At 34.3% G+C, this 12,930-nt stretch overlaps 1 protein-coding gene across 3 annotated transcripts in view; it reads left to right on the top strand.

The window, feature by feature from the left end:
• Positions 1 to 12,930, top strand: part of HNF4G (hepatocyte nuclear factor 4 gamma) — a 134,273-nt gene that overhangs the window by 115,897 nt on the left and 5,446 nt on the right. For all 3 annotated transcript variants that reach the window (XM_027127858.1, XM_027127857.1, XM_027127859.1), the window contains 6 exons: positions 1,809 to 1,915; positions 3,699 to 3,854; positions 7,682 to 7,769; positions 9,816 to 9,968; positions 10,097 to 10,333; positions 11,289 to 11,411. In XM_027127858.1, the coding sequence (XP_026983659.1) occupies positions 1,809 to 1,915; positions 3,699 to 3,854; positions 7,682 to 7,769; positions 9,816 to 9,968; positions 10,097 to 10,333; positions 11,289 to 11,411 (864 nt within the window). The remainder of the gene's footprint in view (positions 1 to 1,808; positions 1,916 to 3,698; positions 3,855 to 7,681; positions 7,770 to 9,815; positions 9,969 to 10,096; positions 10,334 to 11,288; positions 11,412 to 12,930) is intronic.

The following is a 12,930-nucleotide window of genomic DNA, read 5'->3' as shown; positions in this document are numbered from 1 at the left end:
CCATTCATTTCATTCAGTTGCTAGCCTCAGAAAGGAAGGCAAAATAAAGTTCACAAAGTTAAAGGAAAAACACTTTCATTTCAACATGACTTATTTCTAGTGGCCTATTTGGTAGTTTATGGGATTAATTACATGCTTTGTCAATTATCTTCATTCATTTCTACTTGAACCTCTGCTTCACTCCTACCAATGTAAAAGCAAACCACGATTCTACAATTCCATTAAGAGTTTTACAATCTGCTAAATAAAATTATTTTCAAAAACAGTGAAAGTATATCCTATACTGTTCATAGAATAATGTATTAATTTTTCCTAAATAGATTAGGAAGTAACTTTTAGCTTTCAAAGTAGATATATTTTTCTTATTTACACTAATAGCATAATATTAAGGTTAGTTAGATGGAAATGTATATAAATATGGTTTTATGTCAAAAAAGGTAGCTGCAAGATAATTACAAATGTTCACAATATCTTTTAGCATTTTTCTAAAGATTGGTCATGTAAACGAAATTCATAAAAGCATAACTTACATTTTAATTTTTTTACCTCCATGTATACATTTCCAAATGAGTCAGTTTAGGCTGAAAGTCAATGACAATATTTGCTAAAAAAAGGAGAGAGAGGAAGTAAGCTACCAGTAAATATGATTTAAAAATAAAATATTAATGATTCACTCTAACTAAAGATTACTCACTCTTAAAGGCAAGAAGTTTAATATTTTCTCTTTCAAATTAGTGGAGTTGATAGTTAATACTAAGTTTGGTTAGATAGCAGATTTTGGCATAGAAATTGGTGAATTTCTTTAATAAAAGAATAATTACAGAAAAAAATTCTGATAGTTTAATGTCTTATCTTTCCAGCAGAATTGGATAGAGCATTAGTGTAAATAATTTAGGGGCTACAGATTTTGTTTCCATTCTTTTTGGTTAAGAGAAGATAATTTTACCTTTTAAGGTTTGAAATCCAACTTTGACATCTGACTTCTATTATTCTATGTATTACAAGTATACAAATTCATACTAACCCTCTCCCTCTTCCTTATTTTTAAAAATTTAGTTTTCAATAAAAAATTTGGGGATACACTTTATTCTTTTTTTTTCCTTTCTGAAACAAAGAGATCTCTTTCTTAGAAGACTTTCATATAAATACTTAATATTTCTTCATTGTTCCAAAATGCTGATATTCTAATCTCAATGTTCTCAAGAGAGACCCCTACATGCTGCAATTTTTGCCTTATTAATGTTTGTAAACTGTCCCGAGGACATTGTTTCATAAGAGAGCATAGGATTGTGATCTGAAAATCACCTTAACTAAAATAAACTTACTTTCCATTTTTGCTAGTGTTTTAAAAGAAAAAGAAAAATGGGAGTTTCAAAATGTATGACTCATATTTTCTGACAGTGAATACACTCTTATCTTTGACCTGGTCAATCTCACAGGTTGTACTCTTCCTCTAGTTATCTTATGGTTTTATTAACTTTGAGAGAATGGAAAACCAACCTCGTAAAAATACAGCATGGCTGAACTGGCTGACCCAACACTTTCTAACATGAATACCATCATGAAGTCCCAAAAGGCAATATTTTATGAACTGTAGTGACAAGCCTGGCTCTTTCTACTTTAAAAATGGTACAGAATGAAACATACCTTCAGTCATACTTTTCTCCCTGCCTCAAGCACCCCCCTCCAAGGTCTTTTAGAGGCATCCCATTTCTCCTTTTATAGTAACGTTGTTTTTACTTCAAACTGTATATTCTGAGATATATCGAAGAAAACTGAACAGTAAATACTGTGATTTTCTCCCCTAGCTGTGCAAAACGAACGTGATAGAATAAGCACCAGAAGAAGCACATTTGATGGCAGCAACATCCCCTCCATTAACACACTGGCACAAGCAGAAGTTCGGTCTCGCCAGGTACTGCTGCATTACTGCTGCACCAGCATCCAGTCCTGTTTAATAGAATCAGATGTTTATTTAGGCATAATACTAAAATGATTTAAGTTCATTCAAATGTGCTCATTACTATAATAAATTACACCTATGCAAATTGAAGAATTTTACTTTGAAAATATTAGTTGGACTGTTGACTCAATTTTAACTTTTCTTGGGCAAGTTCCTACTTTTTAAATGGAAAAATTAAATGCATTTCAGTCTGAGTGTTAAAAGTTTGTTTGCAAGGTTGATTTAAAATACTTAATGCATAGCACAATGCCCTGGGAGCAGTATCTTGTTTTACTGATTGAATCTGGAAATCAATTATCACAGCTTTGGGGGTGTTTAGTTGAGGCCTATCATTAGAGCTTCCTTCCTTGAAAATGACTTCTAGATTCAAGAACTCACCTTAACATCTGCTTTGGAAACAGGTGTTTTTTTTTTGTTTTTTTTTTTTTGTGGTGCGCGGGCCTCTCACCGTTGTGGCCTCTCCCGTTGCGGAGCACAGGCTCCAGACGCGCAGGCTCAGCAGCCATGGCTCACGGGCCCAGCCGCTCCGCGGCACGTGGGATCCTCCCGGACCGGGGCACGATCCCGTGTCCCCTGCATCGGCAGGCGGACTCTCAACCACTGCGCCACCAGGGAAGCCCTGGAAACAGGTATTTAAGGGAAGAACCAGAATTTAGAAAACACAGGAACTTTATTATTTGAAATTTCTAGAATGAGGATATCAGTTCTAAAGTTAAAAATATAAGTGATTAGTTATATAAATAAAAGTAAATCACTTAAGAATCAAATAAAGAAACCTTTTGAAGAAAGTTTGTTTTACCATTGCCCGTATTAGAAATGTTAATGGTATTTTTCTATTATAAAGCAAACAACGAAATAGCTATTAATCAGGTTCTATAATGAGTCAATGCAACTACTTTCATTTTTGCTAACACAAGGGTAAATGATGAAGTTAACATCACCATTATCATCATCATTATTTGAAGATTACTTGATGGTCCTACAAAGTATTTCGAGAATGGCCTGAAAGGAACTGTGAGGAAATAGACATACACTGCAGAAAGACATGTACACACACACACACACACACATGTTCAAAAATTAAGTTTAGAAGAACTTTTAGAAAGTGATTTTTTTCAGCAGAAAGGCATTTGAACACTACTTATATCTTAGATAGTTCAAAATTATATATCATTTAAAAAATGTATCATTATACATTAAGATTTTCAACTTGCTGAGTCAAAGATTGGTTTCTTAACTTTATTTGGGTGGGCTTCCATTAAATGCAGCAACTTCTCATCTAAATCTTTTCTCCTCAGTTGGTAAACTTTATCCAATGGAAACTTTCCTTCATAAATTACAACAAATTAAAGATGGGCTTTCTTAATGGAACTATCATCTTCAATTAAAAATAAAATCATACAACATAGTTCATGTGGATATTCCATAGCTCTTTGTATAGTCATCTTGAATTATGAAACTCCCTGAAAGTTGTGGTAACTTATTTTACAGGTTTGGCCAGAAAATAAGATAGTACTCCCAGACCATGGTGCTATGCAGCGAATGTTCTCAATTTAACTTGAATTGATAGGTATTTGATTTCTCAATTTTAAATGTTTAGTATATTTCAAGATACTGTGACAATGACAGTGCCCACTTCAATGGGACTTACTTATTGCAGTTGTAGAAAAAAGAGACATAGTGGTCTTGTGTTATGTTCAGTGATGAATTAATATAATGTTCTTCTTAATGCTAGATCTCAGTCTCAAGCCCTGGTGTGAGCACTGACATAAATATTAAGAAAATTGCCAGTATTGGTGATGTCTGTGAATCCATGAAACAGCAGCTCTTAGTCTTGGTGGAATGGGCTAAATATATTCCTGCCTTTTGTGAGTTACCACTGGATGATCAGGTATAATTTAAAGAGATTATGAATGCTTTAAAAAATGTTTTTTGAACTTTGCTAAGTTTTTTCTTTTAATTATATTTATAGTAGATTTACTATATTGGACAAAGGTTAAATTATCTGAGAGAAAGATTGGTTTTCTTGTTCATTCTCTTTGAAGTTAAACAGTCTATTGAGAAACAGACTGTTTAAATTCTATTTTAGGGGTCTTATAAATTTATTGATAGGATGAGGGTTGATCAAGCCTATGTTCTTCCCTCCTGAGGTTTAAAAAGCTTAAGTAAGGGAGAAAGACAGGTAGTAGATAACTGCCATTGTGAGATAAAGTATTGGAAGAATAAATGTCTGGAAGGCAAATGGTACCCCACTGTGTGTTAGTGTTTACTAAAGGTGCATATAAAATTCTTCAGAAATACCAGGCCACTTCTAGACAGAAACCACACAGGTTGTGTTGGTGTCTTTGTAGGCACTTTTATGCACTTAACATATAAAATTGTGCCTTTCATGTTGTCAGTTTTATTCTAGCATTTACTGTATAAAAAGTATAAATCTGGTAAAAAAAAAGATCTGTAGAATTGTGTTCTGAAATCTACTGAAAATAGAATTCAGATGTAGTGATCTCTTCCTAATATAGACATTTTCATACTTTGTCATATGTATATTAAGATATTTTAGTTAATAGTTAAAAGTTCACTTTCCAATATGTTTAAAGAAGTAGCTAAGATACTTGTCTCTACCTTTCACGGTTTATGAACTCTAATTTTCCCCAGACTTTCTGCAAGGTTATGCACATTGGAGTTTGATAAATTAACCTGTAAGCAACCTTCAAGTTTATCTGTTTTATATTTATTATTACATTATTTATTGTAAATGTAAACATACTGGAAAGTACTGCCATTTAATCAGTGTTAACAGGTCTATAAAACTTGACTATTCTAGAGGGAGGGGGAAACTGCTAGTTACCCATAAAAATGACCAGCAATAGGGGCACTGATGAGACTTAATCTGACTTTTTCTTTGAACCTGCAGAATTGTAACAGAACTTAGTGGCTAAAATACAACTTGAACGTTAAAAAAATTAGCTGATCTCATTTCTCAAGTGAACCTTACACTTCAGATTATCAACATACTGTATTCAAATCAGTAAAAAAAAAAAAGTATATCAATATAATATAATGTTTTAATTAGTAGCATCAAATATATAAGTTCTCAAAAGTTGAGATATTTGATATTTTGAATTATCTCAAGGAGCTTAACTCACCAGCAGTCTAATGTTTTGATGTCTTGAAGTAAATAAAATATTTAGGTTCTTTAAAATGAACCAAGGGAAAAGGAATGCTGAACATCTTTGTAAAAAGTTTTTACTTGTATAGTCTTGAAATATTTTTAAAGAGTTCTTACCTGAAATCAATCTCCTTTTTATATTCACTGTTTCTAATAAAGCAATCCACTTTCTTAACAAAAAAAAAAGTAGTTAAGAAGTTTAATGTTCTAATTAGTCTATAAAGATTAGATTAATAGTTTCAGATTCATTTTTAACTCTTCTAAGTAGTATATAATATTCTGTAGATGTAAATAATTTGAAAATTTCCAGTTCCCCCAGGTTAAATAAAGCATGATATATAATATAACCAGTGTCTATTTTTATACCCTCTGACCAATGCTCTTTATCACTGATAAACAAAGACAAAGAAACAATCAAAGGGAAAAGTACATGATTGTTTAAAAATCAAAGAAGGGCCAAATATTTATATAACCAGAAAATAAGTGATCACAGAAAGTTAGCAGTTATATTTCTAGGAGAGCATTTCACCTGGTTACAAAAAGAAAATACTGTGAAATCTGAAATCATTCTTAAAATGTTCTGTAACTCCCTTCCTGGTATGAGTCATGGTTGTGGACATATCGTAAAGATAGCTTGGCTCAGAAGGTTATTTCAGAGTGAATAATGCTAAATTGCTAAAACTTACTTGTCTCACCCCAAGCCATATAAGTAGGGTTATGTTATTTATCAGTTTTATATTTTTATTACCACTCTTTTTTTTACAAAAGTTGCTGACATGTATTAAGACAATGATTTAAAATTGGGAAATTGAAATCCTGTAACTTGTCAATAATAGTTTTCATTTACTAACTGACCCTTTAATATAACATTAATAGCCATGGATTGGTGAATCTCTATTATGGATAAGGCACTCGGGCTTCAAATGCATTATATATTGCATTATTTTATTTAATACTCTTGGGAGCTCTGTGGCATAAGTTTTATAATCTCTTTAAAAACTTAACAGCTTTTAAAACTGAACCATATATCAGTTAAATTCACTCAGTGTATTCATCAAACAAATATTTCTTATGATTACTGTTCAGTTTTAGGAACTGTGAGTATCCAGCAGTAAAAATACAGATTACACCACTATTCTCATAAAATTTGCATTCTATTTGGGAGAGGCAGACAATAAAAATATACAGATAATAAGTAAGTTAATTCTAGGTGGGGAAGAGTTCTATAAAATGAAATGGGATGAGTTGTTGGAGAATGACTGGGAGTGGAGTGGTAGCAGATCCTTTAAATTGGGGATTAAAGAAGATTTTTCTTGAGACCTGAGTGGCAAGGGGCTAAGCATGTCAAGATCTGAGGAGAAAGCATTCTGGGTACAGGAAATGCAAGTTCAAAGGCTCTGAGGCAGGCAGGCATAGTGTGCCTGGAGAAAAGTGAGCAAAGGATGTTGTAAGATGAAACCAGGGACGTGGGCAGGGGGGCAAAAGCATTGAGCCATAACCTCACGGGAGGCCATGGTTGAGGTTTTTGGGTTTTATTCTAAGGACGGTAAGAAACCAGTGAAGAGTTTTTAGCAGAGGAGTGATATTAAGTGATTATTATTATTACAAGTTATCATCGTAGAAGCTCTGGCAAGAAGGACTTAGGATGGAGGAACCAGAAAGGAAGCAGGAATACCTAGTAGCTCTTTGGAGTGTATTTTGGTGGGCCAGGCGAAGAATGACCAAGGCTTGACCAGGGGCCGTAGCAATGGAGAAGCAACACTAGGATTTGCTGTGCAATGAGAGAGGGATCCAAACAGACCCTTGTTTTTGGTGTGAAAAAGCATTTGGATGATGGTGCCATTTACTAAGGAGATGAAGATGTTGGAGAAGCATTACTTTGATGTGTTAAATTTGAAATGCTTCCTGGTCTTCCTACTGGTGATATTCAGCAGGCAATGGCGATCCTTTGAGAGCTCAGTGCAGAGTTAAAGGTTCAATCTAGAAAGTGTCAGAACCCAGATCCCCCATACTCATTTCGCTATATCACCAATCTTTGTTTTCCTTTTGTTTATTCAGTTGATTATGTATAAGAGATCTTGTTTTACATATATTTTCTCCTTTAGTCCTCATAGCTACACTTTCAGATTTTTATCACTATGTCCATTTGATAGATGAAAACAAATGAGTCCCAAACATACTGGTGGTCAGCTAACCCAAGGTTAAAGAAGAGTAAGTGACCAAGCCGGAATCTGAACTCTGGTTTGTTTGACTCTATGCCCAAACATCATTCACTCCCAAACACTAAACTGTTCTGCTTTTCTTTTTCTTTTTTTTTTTGCTGCCATTGTATTGACTTGTTAGTTTTAGAAATTTTGAAAAGTAAAACTCTGTTGATATGCTAAAAGTAGAAAAATGGAAGCCTTAATCATGGCAAGAATCTATGAGTACTGTAGTTGTTAAAACAAAAAAAGTCCCAGTCTTAAAGAATACTAAATTAATCAGGCTTATATAATCTTTTAATCATTATATTTTATAATTAATTGTTAAACTTGGAATTTTTCATTAAGGTGGCACTGTTGAGAGCTCACGCAGGGGAACATTTACTGCTTGGAGCTACAAAGAGATCCATGGTGTATAAAGATATTTTGCTTTTGGGTAAGTTTTTTTTTTTTTTAATTTGAGAAAAAATTATGCATGCTTCGTACTTCCATGGGGCCTATTCTGTATGTACCAGGCATTCATAGACACTGCGAAATGGTTCTGTCACTTCACAAATTGGACTTAGTTGGTCAGGTCCTCACTCAAGCCCTGTTTTTCCTTGCCGTTAATTCAGGGAAGTTCAGAGTGGATGTTCAGGGTGCACTAAGATTTAAAAATAAAAGATGTTGCTCAATAAACATAACATTGAGGTATGTTTAAATCATATCAGGACAAAGAGTTAGTGATTTGTGTCACCATCTTATGGAGTCCCAGTGTTGTTTCATACACTCTCAGTGTCTACCTAATAATTATAGTATATATTATTTTATACTCTTCTAAGGAACGTGTTTATCTCCTATGATCTCATTGCCCATGATATGCTACAGAACCCCCAGTTAAAAAAAAATTTTTGTGACAATGTCTGAAAAATTCTGAGAGTTAAAGAGCAGTGCTATAACACACAAAAGTAGGATGGCAGGTGGGATAAGACACAAAGGAAAAGCTTGTGTCTTCATTAAGGAAGTGCCCTGATACCCTACTTAACGTATAAAGTTAGGTTTCCTGTTGGGGTGTTTGAGATCCCTCTAATGTTTATAAGCTCTACCTCCCTCTAGCTGTGTGAAATGATGATTAACTTGTCTTATTCCGTTTTTGTGATAGATATTTTGTCCCAAATATAAATAAATTGAGCATAATATCACAATAGCTAATATTTACTGAGGACTTACTATGTACGATGCATTGCTTTAAGTGCTTTACATGTTTATATATACACTCTCTCATTTAATCTTCACAATAACCCTGAGGGATATGTACTATTATTTTCAGCCTGTTTCGTAGGTGAGGAAATGAAGGCCAAGAAAACTTACCTAAGGTCACAAAGCAAGTAAGGGATAGAGCCAGGATTCTAAACCACATGATATGACTGCTTTTAAATTCTGTTAAACTTTCTCTCGCATTTTTAGTTCCCCTGCAATAGTGTTCTCATTATAAATCTGAATACAATATACATAGAAATCAAAACAGTTTTACTACATAGTTCTAAATTGTTTTACCCTAAATAATTAGGTACTTTCACTTTTCATAAGAAGAGCAGGGCTACATTTTTTGAATAATTTTGCACATTATTATTTCTACTGAAGATTGTCTTTGCCTGCAGTGAAAGAAGTCAGAATATTCTGGTTTGTTGACTCTCAACCATTGCGCCACCAGGGAAGCCCTATTCTGTTTTTTATAAAACCAGAAAAAAATTTAGGAGCTATTTTAGGGGCTAAAATAAGCTTCCAATTTTCTAATGTTTTAGAAGCTATAATAATATCATATTATAGCCCCAGACTTTCTAAGGTAGAATGCCTTTAGGGATTAGGTGGTCCAGTTCTCTGTCCAATTTCTGAACTCCTTTGAATACAGCCCTGTAAAGTGATCATCCCGCTTCTACTTAAACAAGTCCAGGAAGAGAGAATTTACTATTTAATGAGGAAACTCATGAGAATATACATGCTAATTTTCAAAAATCAGCCTCGTCTACTTAGGTTTATTAAAATTGTGTCTCAGTAGTTGTTACATGTATATACACCTAGACCACTAAAGGAATGCCATTTTTAGTTCACTGTAAGCAAGAGAGATTCTTTAGGTTTTGTAATATGCTCATTAATGAGTAAAACACTAATAGATAACTGATATTGTGGAAAGCTAATCATTATATCTTGTTTCTCCCTTGTCAATAATTAGCTTGCTATTAGTCTGTACTTTAGTATTATCACAAGTGACCGAGGCTGTTAAAATGCATGTGATCATATTATCAATGTCATTGATCCTGTAAGTGTTCTAAAGTTTTTCTAACATAACTAACAATGTTCTTGAAAGAGGAAGTACTATTCCTGTTTCTTCAAGGGAAGACCATTTAAAATATTGGTTTGTAAAAAATTAAGCAAAGTCTGACAATTTTGTGTGTGTGAGGAAGGTGATTATTTTATTATTTTATTTTATTTTTTTACCTAGGAAACAATTACATTATTCACCGCAACAGCTGTGAAGTTGAGATTAGCCGTGTGGCCAACCGGGTTCTAGACGAGCTGGTCCGACCATTTCAAGAAATTCAGATTGATGACAATGAATATGCTTGTTTGAAGGCAATTGTATTTTTTGATCCAGGTTTGTTTCTAAAGTTCCGTTAAAACTAATTGCAGTGAAAATTAAACTACTTTTTAAATACTGGAATATTTTCTGTTGCACTCTAGTAAGGTTAAGTATTTAGATTGCCCTTTTTATTCCTTTATTAGATGCAAAAGGGCTAAGTGATCCAGTAAAGATTAAGAACATGAGGTTCCAAGTGCAGCTGAGTTTGGAGGACTACATCAACGACAGGCAGTACGACTCCCGGGGCAGGTTTGGGGAGCTGCTTCTACTCCTGCCAACGCTGCAGAGCATCACTTGGCAAATGATTGAGCAGATACAATTCGTTAAACTTTTTGGGATGGTTAAAATCGACAACTTACTTCAGGAGATGTTACTGGGTGGTGAGTATATTTAAGAATTTCTATTTTATTTATTAACATCATACTACAGTACTTTAGAGCAACTTGACCTGTTTACCTTTTGTCCATGATGTAATGAACTCAGTATTTTATATTTAGAAAGTCTGCAAAACCCATTGGATGGGAACAGAAATACTTGAACACATTCAAACCTCCCCTCCATTTGTACTCACCTCCACCATCTTTACTCTACCCTGTCCCTCTTTCCTCAATTTTCAGATCCTCCCAAATATGGTAAATAGAACTATATCTCCTATTGTTAGTACTTCTTGGAGTATATTATATTTTTCTATGCCTTGACTCCTCTAAAAGCTCAAGGATATTGGAATTGCAACAAAACCAAAAAATATATATAGTAAATACTTTAGAAATAAACATTGTGCTCCTGAAGTAATTAACTGACACAACACAATGAAAAGGGAAAAACGAGATTTCATTGCTGCAGTAGATGTCAGGAATAACTTAGGAAATCATTTATTTTGTATTCTGATCTAGATTAAATTTCCTTATAAAATCACTTTATTTTAGTTTAGTTTAATTTTAGTTTTCTAGTGCTTAATGTGTTTCTAATGATATCTTTCTGAAATAAAAGTTGTTTATGCTAGTAGGGTGATCCCAAATACTGTAAACTTAAGGTAAGTGATTCTTGGAATTGCCTTAACAACAGGCAGCAAACCTAATGATTCCAGGAAACTGCACAGAAGGTCCATTATTAATATACAACATAATATGACACAACATTAATCTAACCAATGTACAGTGAAAGCTGACATTGTCTTTAACATGGCAGTGGCTCTATTAATTTATTTTTGAATTTCCAAAAAGCACTTTGCAAAAATAGCAATATTCAAGCTGTCAATCAAAACAATTGTTCCAAGGTAAACTTGCTGTTCCTGATTAAATATCACTCATGCAAGCATCTTTTTATCTTCTGTAGGTGCTTCCAGTGAGGCTAACCATCTCCATCATCCAATGCACCCACATTTATCTCAAGATCCATTAACTGGACAAACTATACTTTTGGGTCCAATGTCAACACTGGTTCATACAGACCAGATCTGTAAGTATCTGGGCTACTTTTTTTTTTTTAGCAGTACGCAGACCTCTCACTGTTGCGGCCTCTCCTGTTGCGGAGCACAGGCCCCGGACGCGCAGGCTCAGCGGCCATGGCTCACGGGCCTAGCCGCTCCGCGACATGTGGGATCTTCCGGGACCAGGACACGAACCCGTGTCCCCTGCATCGGCAGGTGGACTCTCAACCACTGCGCCACCAGGGAAGCCCCCTGGGCTACTTTTGAAACATAGTATTTCTTAAACTTAATTACCTGAGAAAAGGTGGAATTTGGGGAAAGAATCTATTTGTGCCCAGAAATTATAAAAATTGGATATAATTTCTTCTCCAAGGTTTAATTGTGGGAGATTGTGAAGCAAGTCACTTATTCTTCTTAGGTATGAGTTTTCTCTCTAAAATGGAGATGTGAGTACTAAATCTTTCTTCTTCATAGGTTTAGGAGCACAAAAGAACATACAGGGTGTCCTAGCTTCGCCTGGTAGTACAGGACCATAAAAATGACTATACAAGGTGGAACCATGCAAAGGAATCTTAATAATCAACAGGAAAATTATGATTGCTTGTGACCTTTAAATACATTTGTCAAAACATCAAGAACTCTTTTAGCTATAGGTTATAAATGTATAGGGAAACTAAAAAAAATAGTAGTTTTAACTCTCAGTGCACCATAATTTAAAATATTAATAACACTGAGAATTAATGTGTTTTATCTTTTAGTAAAAAAATATGAAGAGTAGTTTAAACACTGCTTGCCATGTTCTCTTCTAATGACTTACAAGAGGAAGTGACCATCTTTGATGGATTTTACTCTTTTGGAAGTTTGGGTCAGTTTCCAACATTTTATCCTTTGCATTTTTAATGTCCTAAAATATCTCTGAGAATCCATTTGATGTGAAGTTTTTTGCCAGTTTCACTCCCTCTGGGACCTCTTCAACCTTTTCCGTGCAACTGGTTCCTCATTTCTGTTGACAAGCTTTCCTTCACTAAGTTCTTGGCTGAATTTTAGGGACTCAAACAATGATAGTGTCAACATTTCCATCATCAGCTCTTTCTTCTATAACTCCCTTTGTGTTCGATTTGAATTTCACTTCCAACATTATCACTTTTTGTTTCTTTACTGCACATTCTCCCCTTTTGGCCAGTTCTCTTTCAGTTGTCCATTTTTGCAAATTGTCATGTGGATTTGTCACTGAGAGGGAGACGAGGAGGCAACACAACTACACAGTTTGTTGTCAGTGTATGAACTGAAGGAAATATGTTCATTGAATAATCATGGACAGAATGAAGGATGTGATGTGATTGGTCACTGATCAAAATGCACGTCTATTATTTTAGGTAATTATTAGTAGACTGAAGAGTTATCAGTGAAGTTTGTAACACAGTGAAGTTTGTGAGTTTATGCAATACTCACAGTTAATTAGAGTTAGCATGCTAACTGAAATTTGAATCATGTTTTCGAAAGACTGGTGCTATTTAACTAAGCTGTGACAACTGACATTCATGTATA

Source organism: Aethalodelphis obliquidens, unplaced genomic scaffold (assembly GCF_003676395.1).
Source record: "Aethalodelphis obliquidens isolate GAN/ISIS:26980383/991018 unplaced genomic scaffold, ASM367639v1 scaffold33, whole genome shotgun sequence".
NCBI classification, from domain to species: domain Eukaryota; kingdom Metazoa; phylum Chordata; class Mammalia; order Artiodactyla; family Delphinidae; genus Aethalodelphis; species Aethalodelphis obliquidens.
This window is presented reverse-complemented; position numbering and strand designations above follow the sequence as displayed.